Source organism: Heliangelus exortis, chromosome 2 (genome assembly GCF_036169615.1).
Source record: "Heliangelus exortis chromosome 2, bHelExo1.hap1, whole genome shotgun sequence".
In the NCBI taxonomy this organism is placed as follows: domain Eukaryota; kingdom Metazoa; phylum Chordata; class Aves; order Apodiformes; family Trochilidae; genus Heliangelus; species Heliangelus exortis.
In genome coordinates, this window is record NC_092423.1 from 31918016 (window position 1) to 31933296 (window position 15281).

A 15281-nucleotide genomic window follows, 5' to 3' on the forward strand; every position below is an offset into this window, starting at 1 on the left:
GGAGATGCAAATGCTGTATGAAATTCTCTCACAACACCTGTGAACACCAGGTTGGGTTGTCACAAACATCAGACCATTACCTCCTCTCTTCTCCCAGTGCCCTATACCATCCTTTGGGCTGGAATATTTATTTCAGCTGTATGTTTTCTTGAGGTGGGGAAGTGACATCAAGTAAAGATGGATTTGCAGCTTTTCAATTGGCCTGGGATCTTGATAGCCTTAGTACATCCTCCTGATAAGAGGACCAGTAAGTATAGCAGGTATGTCTGATTTTATGCAGACAATTCAATAACAGATAAGAAAAAAAACTATAAAAAGGGTAATTAAATAAAATTCAGCATACATTCTTAGGGGGTTTTGGATACAAAGAAAAAAGTACTGTAGGAAAAGTACTCTGTTTCAGCTGCTGTAATGGATGTTCCCAGCTGGAAGTGAGCAGCCCTACCAGCATTTATCCAGAAATACACTCCTTGGCCTGGTAACAAAATAATCAATTGCAGGCAGGGATTGAGGCAGCTGCTTCTTGAATTCTCATGGGGTTTTACTGTGTGCTTCAGACCACAGCTATCAAAACCTAAATCAAGTTTTTGGTGTTGAGGCAGAGGCTGCTTTTACCCAGGTAATTCTCCCCACTCGAAGGGCTAGAGTGCTCCTCTGTGAAGGGTCTCCCTCTGGAACAGCTCCAGCCTGTACTGAGTATTTTAATCTTTTAGAGAGCATCAAAAGACAGAGTAATTACCACAAGATAGAAGGCATGCAAAGGCCTTTATGCTATTTCTTTAGCTTGCTTGTTAGGGAATAGATTTTCTGTTAAGTAATATTTTAGAAGCCAAGCATTCAACCTGAATCAGGCAAGTTTAGAAGTGGGTTTGAAGTCACCTTTCACTTATGTGACCACAGAGGTCTGTTTTGAATGTTACATTAATTGGTAAAATGGTTTGTCTAAGGAAGTGAATGTATGAAAGCTTTTTAATAAAAACTGCTTTGCATACTGTAAGCTTTTAAATTAAATCGTGAGAGTTACAGCTGACACTAAGCAGAATTGTTTCTTACTTTTTGGCTTGTTTGTTTAAAAAGATCTGTCTGTTTTCTCGAAAGACAGCTGGTGGGTCTTTATGGCATTCTGTTGCATAATCTTAAAGATAAACTTTAAAAATATGTTCATAACAGAAATGTATAGTTCATGTCTTATATCTCCCATAAAATTTAGTTCTGCTGAGGTACTCACAGTAGCATGTTTTGATCTTGGCTCAATTCGTCATGGCCTTATGCTCTCAGTGCTCCTCTCTCTGGACTGAAAATCAGACTTCAGAATAAATGAAGTAAAAATATCTCTAAATAAATCACATCTCTAAAGAGACTGTCCATTTGCCTCATTTTCTTCTGTAACAGAACATGTTAGGAAGATTCTACTTCAAGTGAGGATGGAGACATCCAACGAAACTGCTACTGGCAGCCCAAATCCTAATGTTCTCATTTTAACTCCATGATTATCCTGCTTGAAGGAGGACTTGAACTGAATATGGTTCTGAATGTTTTTTTTTTTTACCAAAGGTAAATCCTGTTTGTGATAACATAGTGTCATTTCAGATTTATGAAAGGCCTATGGCAATACCCATCAATCATTAACTATTTTTTGCTATTTAAGTTTTCTGTAAATGAATTAAGGGTTTTAAAGATAGTAAACATAAGTCTAAATATTATTCCTCTGAATGTATTTCAAGAAGTTATCAGGGAACACTATGACCTTGAAAAACAGTGTGTAAAGAGCTAAGAAAAGGAAAGAAATATTTTTTTGTATTTTTTTTTTTTACTTCCAGTTGCAGTAAAATGAATGCAGGATCTTATTCTCATCCACTAGACCACCCACTGCAGAAATGCATATATCAGAGTCCTTCAGAGTCCTTTCATTGCCTTCTCAACTGGATTTGTTACTATGAGCATTGTAATGGTGGTCTTGAGTCAGAAGAGAACATTAGCTGGCAATTTTCTTATTTGCATTAAGAATGCAAGAAAATCAGTGCAGAAGACAATGTCAGTAAAAGTCACGGAAATTCAAATGACAGAGAAGGAAAACTTCATAGGAGCTGCTCAGCAGCACTACCAGAATTCATTTTCCATCTCCTTGTCTTAATTTTTAAACACACTTAACACACTTTTAAATCACAGTAATTACACACACAGTTCTCACTAATCCCAGTTTATCCTTCTATTTCATCTCTTCAGAGGGGAAAATAAGCTGATACTGACTTTGAGATGTAATTCCAACTTCTTTTGATTGTTGAATGAAACATTTAAAATAAAAGGAATAAACAATGAACCATCAAATTCAAATTTCCTCAGAAATAAATACAGACACCTCAGATCTCAACAGAGACTTTCAGGGAGGGGGGAGGGAGGAACAAAAAGACAATAGAGTTAGAATTAAATTCAACAGATAAGAAAATAAAAGAGAGGAAGGGAAGACAGGAGTAAGAGGAAGACCCAATACAATGAGTTAAATAACAAAAAATATTTTGTAAATGCATAATTGAGCTTTCATGCAATTATTATGTAAATTGTGCATGTTCAAGACATGTTAGTGTTTATGTCTGCATTTTCATAAAAATATGCTTGCAGCATGAACACATTCACATATCAAACCACCATATATTGTGTCTAGGCTGTTGTATTTTAGGAACATTTCTCTAAGTTCTAATAATTTTTATTAAGAGTATTTTTAAGTCTTTTTCTGACTCTGGGAGACTTAATTGAGTCTGACTTACACAGTTAAAAGAGAAATAGGTATTGAAAAAAAATATGTTGAATTCTAATATACTGAAACTCAGCTGACCTTGACCCAAAATAGCATTTCTGAGCTTCCAGCAAAGGTATGCCTGGTTGCTATGGGTTAGAAGTGAATACTGAATCCTACCACAAAGCCAGAACTCCTGTTTGCCAGTGGTATAACCAATTTCTGATTAAAAACCCAAATTGATAGAGTACTTTAGTATTTACTTGAGAATTAGTACAGATCATTCCTGCTAAGTACAGAGCAGGTTTTGTTGACCTTCTGGTTTATGCTATATTATTTTGTCATTTTTGCTCAGTAATACCTCAAACTGACTCTATCATGATTTTAAAAACATATGTGTAGATACATGTCTGAGTGACATAGCAGTATGAGGATATTGTCTGTGAAATACATCACATTTGGATCATGATGGAAAGCACTTTGATATGTTTGCCCGGACAGGGCCAGATATCTCTGGAAAAGGAGAAAAAATAAAATAAACCATGGCAATATTAAAGCTGTAAAAAAAGGTGAAGCACTGAAAAACCAAGAGTAATAAATTAATTGGAGAAACTCAGCAAGCAATAAATATTTTGCAGTATAGAAAGTAAACTATAATCTATGATCTTACTGTTCCTGTTGTGCCCAAGGAAAGGTGGTTCATCTGTTGGGTCAGAGGGCCCATCATGCTTGCTGGCTGCATTGACATAGTGTGGTCCATTGTTGGTGTTATCACAGCACCCTACAAACACACAATGTTTACACTTCAACATTTCACTTAAAAAAAACCAAAAAACATTCTCTAAATGAGCAAACCCAGCTGAAAACTTGACATGAATCGTAAAAGAGACCAATATATCTGTCAGAGGAAATATGTTTTGTTCCTATTGACAACCAAGCAACACACATATATTATTTGTACAACTAATGAGGCCATTTTATGTCAGTTCCAATTAAGTATGATGTTTTTCTTCATTGCTCCTGACAAACGAATGCATATGTTCTTACTATGATGAATGCTACTGTACACTGCAAAATGCCTGTAATTTCTATTTTTCCATATCTTATATAGAGCAATCTTGCAGACAGAACACATATGTCCCCAATTTTCTCTGACTTCTAAAACCTTCAGTCTCTGGGATCTTCAGCCTATTATGGTAATTATCTTGGATTTTTCCAGGCTCAATTAAGGACTCTTGCTCATGACATTTTATAGCTGATTAAGTAAGACCAGCTATTGACAGTGGGTTTGGTAGTGACACCCATTTAAAACACATACACAGCATTTAAAAGCATTTTTCTTCTCCACATGAAAAACAAAGACATTAATAACAAATAACATATGAACTAAAGCAAGAGCAAGACTTTGAACAAAAATGAGACAAAAGACATGCCAGAGGAGCTTTGGAAAAAACTTTTTTTGCCATTCATATTCTTTGGGTTTTGCTCTCCCACTCCCCAAAGTCCCCTGTCAGTAACCTCATGCATTACTGAAGTGTTGAATCTTTTCAGTTCTGTGGTGTAAAATGCTACTTCCTGTGTTGGTTAGAGAAAGTCAGTCAAAAAGAGAGTAGTCTGCTATTTTTCTCAAAGATAGTTGGACAAAGGAGGTATTTCCAGCTATTTCTTTATTGAAATAGTAGCTCTATTTTGTGCATATGTATGTTTGTTCACACACCTCATAAATTTGCACAATCACAACACTAATCTGCTTCAAAGCATGGAAAATGTGGATGAACTTCTTTGTTTAAAAAAAAAAAGGGGGGGGGGGGTGAATTTGACAATTTTTTCATCAAGATTACTGACAAAATCCAGCTATAAAAAGGAATTTAGAATAAATTAGTTGCAAAAACCTCAGCCTCAGCACACCTGTTCTTAAATGTAGAGCTATATCACTGTCTTGCCAAGGAAGTGATTAGAAGCAAATGTTTTCAAATTTTCAGTGAAAAATGAAACGAAACAAAACAAAACAAAGGAAACAAAACAAAACGCTGAGGAAGTACGAATTTATTTTTTTCTCACCTTCCAGCAATATTTTGTCTATGCACATCTTTTCTGAGAAGCTGCAATTCTGCAGTCTCTGCAAACTCATTACTTGCATGCAATGGTAAAGTGCAGGTAGGCTCAGCTCGGTCAGTCCTTTTTGTAATATCCTCAGCATACAAAATAAATATAAGCTTGTTGTATGCCACACAGTGCATTATCTTTCTTGCACTGACAAGAGTCCCTGGAGAAATTTGGAAAATTACAGCAACTAGTCTCCACAGAATATCTGTCATGACTCTAAATAAATTTATGTAACCAGCTGATCAGTGTGCAAGTATCAAACCCGCAATGCCTGTGAACACTTATGCTTTTTCTTGGCTATATTAATTTACACTGGTTTACAAAGATACATAGATTAACCCGTGGATGAACTTCTAATAAAGTACCACAATGCTAACCTTCTCCAATCTTGGCACGGGTCCTTACAAATCAAGAGAGCAACAAATTTTCACCACAAAGCTTCATACTAGGGTTAACATATTATTAAAGAACCCCTTCTCTTTTTCTTATGTGACATTCTTCTCTTTCAGGCTGCTCCCCTGCAAAAAAAATCTATCCTTTTGATGAAAGAGTCTGAAAGCAAATCTGGCAAACGGGCATATGCTTATTCAGCCCATTTTGAAATCCCTGCATAGGAAATTCAGTGCAAGAGTCTGAGGTAGCACTACGGCCAAGGAAAATTATCCTCCTGCTGTACGTTCAAAAACTTCTCTAAAGGAGCATGCAGTCAGACAAGGTCTTGGGGTTTGGATATCTACCTGCACTTCTTGTTCATGGTAAGAAACCATAAGCTTTATGCTCAGAATGAGCCACACTAAAACCCAGCATTATTACTGTACACAACCATAAATGCTCACACCAAATTCATCAACAAATAAGCAGCTCTCGGTGCCCTCTGTGAGCTGGTTTTGTGTTTTTGTGTTTTGGTTTTTTTTTTGTTTTTTTTTTTTTTGAGGGGGGGGGGGGAATTTTTGATTTTTTTTTAATGGAAAGCTGCCTCAGGGTTTTCCATGCCAGACAAGGTGAATTCTCACTTGTGCTTTGTGATGGAGTAAACAGAAAGTAACACCCACACCACAGCTTCGTGCAGCCCCATGGTGCTGGCAGTAGTTAGCTGCAATTAATTTAGGTTGATCCAAAGGCTTAAAATAGCTAGCTTTCCTTACAAAGATGTTTATTGCAAAGGTATGGTTGGAGGAACTTGCTGTGATTACAGATATGACAGACTGATAGCTATTCCTGTGTATAAATTCAGGGAATTGGAAACGAAGAAAGGGCAGCGGTGAAGGAAGTCTTATGATTTAGTGTCACAAACAGGAGTGCCAGACACAGTGGAAAAATCTGATAGCATATGCCTTTCAGTAAAGAAATAAGACAGGTTTTGCAAATAAACTGTTTAAAAAAAGATAGACTGGAGAGAAAATATATCAAGGACAAAAACAATTGCTCAGAGACAGTAAACATATTATTTTAAAACACAAAATACATAAATTATAGTCCCTAAGCATATCCCATTTAATACATTAGGAAAAGAAGTTGAGAAAACAAATCAAGTATTTGCAGCTTTCCTAAGACAGCTTAACGTGTTTGAAGCTGACAGTTACCTAGAGCAGAGAATTACATTCATTTGCCAGACCATTAATTCACCAGAGTTTGCAGAATCCTCTTGTGATCACATTGGGAAAAAATTACACTTAATTAAGGAAATATCATCTGGTTGTTAGGGCAACACCCAGTCTCCAGACCGTAATATGTTTCATAATCCATGCTGTCAAGTCCATTCATATTCAACTTATTTAGCTGTAGAAGACAACAATGTCTTGCATCAGATGTTGCCATCATATTAAAAGTAATTTGATTCTTTTCAGCCTATAATAGGTATTTGTTGATAAATATCCACTTGGCAACTGGCAAAGGCTACAGCAAACATATTTTTCATCTTCATCTATTTGGATGTCTGATTTTACCAAGTTTGTAAACTGTATAGAGAGGCATCCTAGCATGGCAAAAATACTACAGCTTAGTTGAAAAAAAAAGTAAAACAAATTATGATGAGGTTTTTGCCACTGTCTTTGCCAAAACAAGTAGCTGGCAAGCCAATTATTTTAGGTCTGCCCTGTTGCCTCAGTATGATTAAGGTTTTTTTTATAGTTCCTGCAAGAAACTGGCTACTATAATGACTTTCAAATTTGGCAAGATATTCTTGGCATATGATTTGTCATCCAATTCTGTCAACACCATAGTGGCTTTAAAATAAATTAAGATTAACAGGGCAAGCGCTAAGAAATCAATTACACAGAAGAAAATGCATGATTTTTGCAACACTGCAGTAAACCCAAGACAAGTTAATTGACATTTAGACTTCACTTTAATTGAAAGACCTTGCTGTTCTATACTGTTCTAAGCTCTATGGACATACTTTTCATGCAATAAAGTAAATGTATTTTCTTCAGAGTGTTTTCTAGTCTATCACTTGTGAAGAAAGCAGCCTGGCTTTATGAACTACAACCACAGTCCACTGCCTGTATGGCGAAAACCAAACGGAAATCACAGGAAGGACACTCAATACAGACTGTTTATTATATTAACTAAAATATCTTTAAGTAATTGCCAATACCAAAAGCCATCAACAGAAATAAAGTTTATCTTAGTAGAATGATATGTGCTACCTTATGTGCCTTGAAGGGTGGGAAATTGACATCAGAAATAAAGGAGAGTATTAGGGGGCTTTAGGAACAGAGAGTTCGCTGGCTGAGAGATGCGCTTGGGGGGCAGTGGAAGGAAGGAATAATTAGTCTCAGCTTTCTAGAATAATGAAATGTTTTAAAGGCTTCTGTTTTATCCCAGTGTTCTAATACTGATATTGAACTTAAGGCACAAATACCAGCTGAATAAATAATTTTTAAAGCTTACAGTAAGCATCTGCTTATTTTACAGTTTAATTTTTATTTCTTAAGAAGTTTTAACGAGTTAAGCAAACTTACAAATTCTGCTTTGTAAATACTGGCCAATGCAAAGCCAAGAAATATTACAGCAGCAAACTTACTTTTCAAATTTATTTACAGACACATTGTGCAGTCATATAAGCAACAGATCATTCCATCTGAAAAGTTATTACCATTACTGCAAGTAAATTTCTTTATGCTCTCAAGAACATGTTGCTTCTTGAGCTTTTATTAAACTTCGGTGAAAGGATGACTTTTCTTATACTTATCAGACCAGACATGTCTATCAAGAATTAATATGAAAAAAACCAACATGCGTATGCATTTTTGTAGATAAATGTATTCTCTCTACATATTGAAAAAGCAACAACCATATTTCTATCAGCTTACTGTTCTGTCTAGATTGACTTGTCTCATTTCCTTAGGGCTGCTTCTTACAGGCAGCAGAAAACATAAGTTCCCCTTGCTAGAGCAGTGAACCTGGTAAAGTGGTCTGAACTGGCTCTTGGAAGGCCAAACTTCCATGAGTACAGAAGGAAGACTAAAGGTAGCTGTGAAATCCTCTCTGTCCTCTTCATCAGCTCTGCTGGGGATAGTTGTTGATATTCCATTAAAACTTGCTATATTTCAAAAGCAAAGAAGATTAATTTTATACTTTTTCTCCTTTCTCAATTAAAAGTTGCCAATTGCCTTGGCATTTTCTAGCTGACCAGAGATTAAATCACTATTTGAGTATGGCAAGAAAGATCAAAAAACATCAGCTAATAATGTCTGTTCTGCGGATCTCAAGGTTTGGTTTCATTTCATTACATTTTTAAATTTAAAAGTTTGCTAAAAATGGGGTAAAGTGAGCAGGAAGCCCAAACCCTGCACTAAATTTAACCCTGGAATGGGCACCCTGATTCAGACTTGCACAAGCTCTGAATCATGGTTCTGTGGAAAGTACTAGACCACAACTTCATATTGTTATATTTCTAATCTTGAGCATAAATTAAAATTCTTATCTGAAATCACCTTCATATGCCGATTGAATCTGCTTGGATCAATGGACACATTTGCTTTCCCTTTCTCATTTTTTTTTCTATATGCTTGCGAACTTCTTTCCTCAGCTGAAAGGATATGTCCAAGAGAGTTACTACCCAGAAGTAACTGCTATGAAAGGATAAAGAATTCAATATAGTGTGGTAAATAAAAAACCAAAAGTGACCCTTGTGTATGCACCACCTTTGCTACAACAGCCAAGGTTTTTGATGTTTTTTCCCCCATTGCCCTTCTTGCCTGTAACTCTGTGTCCTGTCTCCTAGTTTGAAATACAGCTTTTGATAACATACAGATGCTAGCCTATATGTATAAATATAGATTAAAAGGATATAGAAACAGGAACATCATGAGATCAAGAAAGCCTGATACAGAAAGAGTTTTATATAGAGTAACTGTGTGCACAGGTAAAGCAATACCTGTGACTATATTGGAACTGGTTAACAAATGTAGTACATCAGGGAATACCACTGATATTATGTCAGCAGTTTATTCCCCTACTAGGGTTGAAAAAACAAAGAGTTTCATAGCATACAGCTGAAGGGACTTAAAGAAAAGAGATAGCATTTCTATTGCAAACAAGAACTTGCCTGTGTCACTCAGTCCTCTTAAAGGACTTAAATCTTTCCACCCAAAATAAAGCCTCAGGAGAAAGGCCATGGAGTGGGGCAATATTTATGAAGGGAAAATATACCTGGATTGCTACAGGGATACCTCTCTTTGCCTTTACTATCTACACATGCAGGCTGAACTGCAAGCCTACAGGCTCTGTCTGGACTTTAAGAGAAACAGGAGTTTTCATACAATTCTCCAACTTGCCCCAAGAACAAATTAAAATCACTGGTGCTATGTGCCTGAGTAAAAAGCTGTTTCTGGGGCTTCTTAAGAGGACAGAGCCCAGAATAGGCAGGATATGACCTGCTGCAGTATGGCACTTATTCCAGCAAGTGTCGAAGCACGCAGAGAGGCCACAGACAGCTCTCAATCCCTCTTCTGACGTATTCTAGAGGGCACCAACAAGTAATTTCTCTTGTTTTCTTCCTACTGTTCAGTTTATAGGTGCACATGGCTATATGCTGGCTTCATATATCCAATTCCTGTAACAGTGCTTTTCCTCTGTCAAGAACAGCCATTGATAATATAAGCTTTCTCTCAACATACACATAAGGCTTAGCACCCCCAAAAGACAAAGAGGAAACACTGAGGTTGTCATTTGCCTGGGACATAACTACTGGAATATAGTGAAAATCCTTCTTGTATTTCCCTCTATCAGATTTTACAAAAAAAATATCTAAAGGTCTTCATTCCATGTAAAAAAATCTGATTTTATGATGTTGATGCTACTACTGAAAAAAAAACTGAACTTGTGTTTCCTACACAGAACTCCTGATCTAATAAGAAATTTCCTTATAATGAAGGTGATGAGACACTGGAACAGGTTGCCCAGGGAAGCAGTGGATATCCATTCTCTAGAAGTGTGCTAGGACAGGTTGGATGTGGCTTTGAGCAACCTGTACTAGTGGGAGATATCCATGCCCATAGCAGGGAGATTGGAACTACATGAATGTTAAGGTCCCTCCCAACACAAACTGAAACCATTCTATGATTCTATGATTGTATAATTCTGTGATCTATACCTAATTTGTATGTGACTTGTACTATAGTGCTGTGCTTGGCAATTCCATTCTGTTTATGTTCTTATAGATATTTTGTGATGTGGACTAACTTCTTTTGTGGTTGTCTCCCAATGACTGATATCCATACTCATAAATGGGAATCAGGAGTCATGGAATCATAAAATCTTTTAGGTTGGAAAAGACCTTTAAGTTCATAACTCCCAACCATAAATCTAGCATTGCCAACTCCACTGCTAAACCATGTGCCTAAGCACCATGTCTATACATTTTCTAATTAACTCCAGGGATGGTGACTCAACCACTTCTCTGGAAAGCCTGTTCCAATGCATGATAACCCTTTTGATGAGGAAATTTTTCTTAATATCCAATATAAACCTCCCCTGGCACAACTTGAGGCCATTTCTTTCTGTCCTATCACTTGTTGCATGGGAGAAGAGACCAACACCCACCTTGCTATGACCTCCTCTCAAGTAGAGAGTGATAAGGTCTCCTCTCAGTCTCCTTTTCTTCAGACTAAACATCCCAGTTCCCCCAGATGCTTCTTATAAGACCCTTCACCAGCTTTGTTGCTTCAGTACATCAGAGTCTTTATTGTAGTGAGGGGCATGAACTGAATGCAGTACTCAAGATTGAACCTCACCAGTGCCAAGTACAGGGGGGCAATCACTTCCCTCATCCTGCTGACCACACTACTTCTGATACAAGCCAGGATACTACAGACCTTCTCAGACACCTGGGCACACTGCTGGCTCAAATTCAGATGGCTGTTCATTAGCATCCCCAGGTCCTTTTCTACCTCTTTCCCACGTTGGGTTGTTGTGACCCATGTTAATGACCTGACACTTACCCTTGTTGAACCTCATACAAGTGGCCTCAGTCCATCAATCCAGCCTTTCCAGATCCCTCTGTAGAGGTTTCCTACTCTGTAGCAGATTAATAGTCCCGCCCAATTTGGTGTCATCTGCAAACTCACTGGGGGTGCACTTCATCCCCTTGTCCAGATCACTGATAAACATATGATAAACACATTAGAGAGACCTAGCACCAACACTGAGCTCTGGGGAACAGCACTTGTGACCAGCTGCCAATTGGATTTAATTCCATTCACCACAACCCTTTGGGGCCAGCCAAACAGCCTTTCTCCCATGGTCTATTTTTTCTTAGTGTAAGAATGGAGTTTCACCTATTACAGCTAAATCCAAACAGTGTTTCCTCTCCAAACAGTTCTGGTCTGTTCTGTTCCATCATGCCTATAACCAGATATGAAATTTATTCATGTTCTATCACAGTACAACACAATTAAGTATGAGTCAGCACCAGTGTTTAACCTAAATTACTACTTCCCTGCCTTACTGGGTTCAAATTAAACTTTCAAAAAGAATGCCATATTTGCATCCTCAATAATCTGATCTTACATATATATTTATATACACATATATACACACTTATATTTGCATATGAGAAGGCAAGTGATATTGCCATTTCTCTCACACACATTCAAGCTACTGTTTTTCCAACATGTGGATAATTTTTTCATGTTTGAAACTCTCAGTTCAGGATTTATTATGATTTATTATTAAAACTAGATGCAACAGTGACAGGTTTTTAAACTTATTTATGAGCAACATTTACTGAGAAAAAGCTTCTGTTACTGGTTGAAAACTCTTATTTTACCTAGGGAAATAAGCTCAAAATACAAGAAAAGCAATAGTAGAAAATACAAATAAATGAACAGAAGACTTCCTTTCAGAGCTTGTGCTTGAATATAAAGGAACAGAGCAGGTTGGTGGCATGAGAGCCCATAGGAAATGTTTAATGTGGTAAGACCTTGTCCTTCCTTGTGTCTAAAAACATCTGGGCAAGGGGGGGCAGCCCTCCCTCTCTGTGTGTCTCCATGAAGTCATGACAACAGACATTGGATCAGACCAAATGTCTGAGATGCTTTACTGTTGATCTATGCTTTTCTGGTGAGATTTGGTACATAGGTTGTTTGCCAGGCACAGAGAGTGGCTAACTTGGCTTGGGCAGGAAATGCCTGTGACATTTCTTCTATGTGCACTTCTAACCTTGACACTGCAATGGTCAGTGACAGGACAGCAGCTTGATCTGCAACAGATGTGCTGTGTTTCATTTCCTGCCCCAAACCAGAAGGAACGCACACTGTGTGAGCTGCAATCTATGAGCTGTGCTGGAAGAAAAGATTCACTCATTAGAAGGACAAACACTGCCAGTGGGACACATTAGAAATGCTGAGGAACTGAGTTTCTCAACAAGAGAGAAAAACCCAACCAAATGAAAAGCAGCTGACTAATATAACCCTACATATCCACCAGAGGCAAGATGACAAAATGACATCCTACACAACTGAAGTCAGAGGAAAACAGCACGATTGTGCCTGGTGTTACATTGAGGTGCCAGAGTGGCAAAGAGTTGAGTGCTCCTCTGTGAGATCTTTAATCCCTGGGAGGACAAAAAATGGTCAAGGGATAAGCAGATATCCAGATGTATCCCTGAAAATTCAAGATCAGATAAAGCTCTTGCAAGCCCAAATTTAGTTCTTATGATCATTAAGAGTCAGAATGCTTCATAGAGTTGTTCATGGACTTCATGATGACCCTTGCAATATCAAGCCAAAACTTTTAAGCAGTTCCTAGCTAACTCTCAGGCAAGACCTACATCTAAGGTGCCCATGTTGATGCAGGGATTGCCATGTAATCCAGGTATCCAGTGGCATGGGGCAGGGAGGGAGAAACCTTGAAATGCTAAGACTGATATTGCTGGAACACTCTTCAGTTCAGCTACAAACCTGTCATCCATCCTCCATGAGAGCATACTGTGGACCAGTCATCTTCTGCCTATGTTTAGACTCTTTTTGTGTAGCTCCTTCAGAAAGGAAGATCAAAGGTATGGGGACTGAGAAAATTATTTCCTTTCCTTCCCCATCCCATTTTCTGAACCTAAACACTTGTAAGTTCTGGAAGGTTGATGAGGGACAGGAATTTTCAAATTATCTTCTCAGGAATCCTTCCTGTCCTACTTAATAGGAAAGACAGACAGCAGAAGGTGCTGGGAATGAAAAGTTGACTGAGTAAGAATGTTTTTCTCAAGATATGCTTCTGTTCAAGAATAGATTTTAGACTTAAGTTTGATAGATGAGGGAAATCCTATACTAAGCCACAGTTCATGGATCAGTTCAGTTCTAGATCAGAGCGGTTCATTCTGACCTTGAAATATAGAAATGTCTTAATTTTAAAGAGGACAAATACCAAAATCTGTATCTCTGCCATGTTCTGTTAGATTTGTAACCTTTTATATTAAACAGAACTCTTTTTCATTCAGGAATAGAAAGGGAACTGCTGCAGCCCTGCCTTTCCTCTCATTTTAAACCACAGCTTTTCACAGCCTAAAAGCCTTGTTCCAGGTCCCAAATTGTATTTAGTTTTCTGGTCTCATATTCCCTCAGGGGAGGCTATGGGTGAAATCCACTCTGCTCTGTACTGGGATTTGTCCTTTGCCTGGTTAAACTTGGCTACCTGGCAGTGCCAGCTTTTTGACAAGCCTCAAACCCAGACCTAGGTGCAAATTTTCCTAACTTACATTCTGCCATTAAAAGTAATGTAAGCCTATGCCTCACTCATGCCTTCACAAATTTTAAATTGTGCTTTTTCTGACTCTAACCACACCAATTGCTGCTTTGACTAGACTCTACAAGGCAATTGCCACCAGCATGTGGCTGTTGCTGCACCTGGGCAACAGCACCATCTTTGGATGATGCCTTCAGTGACATCTGTGCAGTTTTGCATTGCTTTGAACACATGATAACGTAGACCCAATCTAGACAAACTGTGGCTGCAAAAATGTCCTTACCAAAATATAATGTCCCTGATATGTGACATCGAAAGATTACAGTAAGGTTCATGCAGAAAGCACACAAAGCACACAGGGAAGGTAATTCAAAGGCACCCTCATTTAAATAAGCAAGGTACAACAAACTCAAGCCCTTGGTTTTCTGTCAATAGTCAGAAAATAGGAGTCTACAGAGGGTGAAAACATTTTTCATATTATTATTAAGTGGTATTTTAAGTTCTCATTTGCCTTAAGATACCTCCACTGAAGCCAGACAGTGTATTACAATACATGCCTGACATTTATAAGCCTCCCTTCTTAAAGAGAACTTAAAGTGCTTTACAAACTGTGTGAGATACAGAGAATTCTGAAGCTGCCCTGTTGTAAGGGTTCTGGGGTGGGTCTGAATCAACATCTGAACTTCCCTGAAGTCTGAGAGTGTTCCAATTGGGGATTCAGCCCATTTCATCACTACTCCAGCCCCAAAGAGAACAGGAACCAGAGGTTTGGATCACACACTCCAGTCCAAATTAATCAAGGGAACATTTTACCTCGTTTCATGATGAGCAGAACTGAAGTAAGTAATAGAAAATGGCTAGCTTAAATGTCCTTCACTCCACACTTTATTGCATTTTAAAATGAATGAAAATATTGAGTAAAAGGACTTTAAAACTGACCCTTGTGAGCAAAACTTCATTCTGTAAGTGGTCCAGATACTCTAAGACATGAGAATTCAAAAAAGGTGTAAGTTTTGGCTATTATTAAGCTAAAAAGAGGAAAAAGTAAATAACTGATCCAGTGTGGATTACTTGTTCTCTTTTTAATATATCTGTACTGATTAAGACTGACTTAATTGATATATTTTTTCTTTTTTTTTTTTGTCCAGATAAAGTCACTTTTGGGCTGAAATCTTCCTTATAAAGTTTCAGCATAGAGCACATTTTTACAGCTGAGTTATTATCCTTAAAATATGAGTTCATAGTGGAAATGCTGGCA

General features: G+C 37.7%; 1 protein-coding gene across 7 annotated transcripts in view; it reads right to left on the reverse strand.

The window, feature by feature from the left end:
- Window positions 1–15281, reverse strand: part of RBMS3 (RNA binding motif single stranded interacting protein 3) — a 706618-nt gene that overhangs the window by 34413 nt on the left and 656924 nt on the right. For all 7 annotated transcript variants that reach the window (XM_071735450.1, XM_071735452.1, XM_071735451.1 and 4 more), the window contains one exon: window positions 3405–3515. In XM_071735450.1, coding sequence (XP_071591551.1) covers window positions 3405–3515 — 111 coding nt within the window. The remainder of the gene's footprint in view (window positions 1–3404; window positions 3516–15281) is intronic.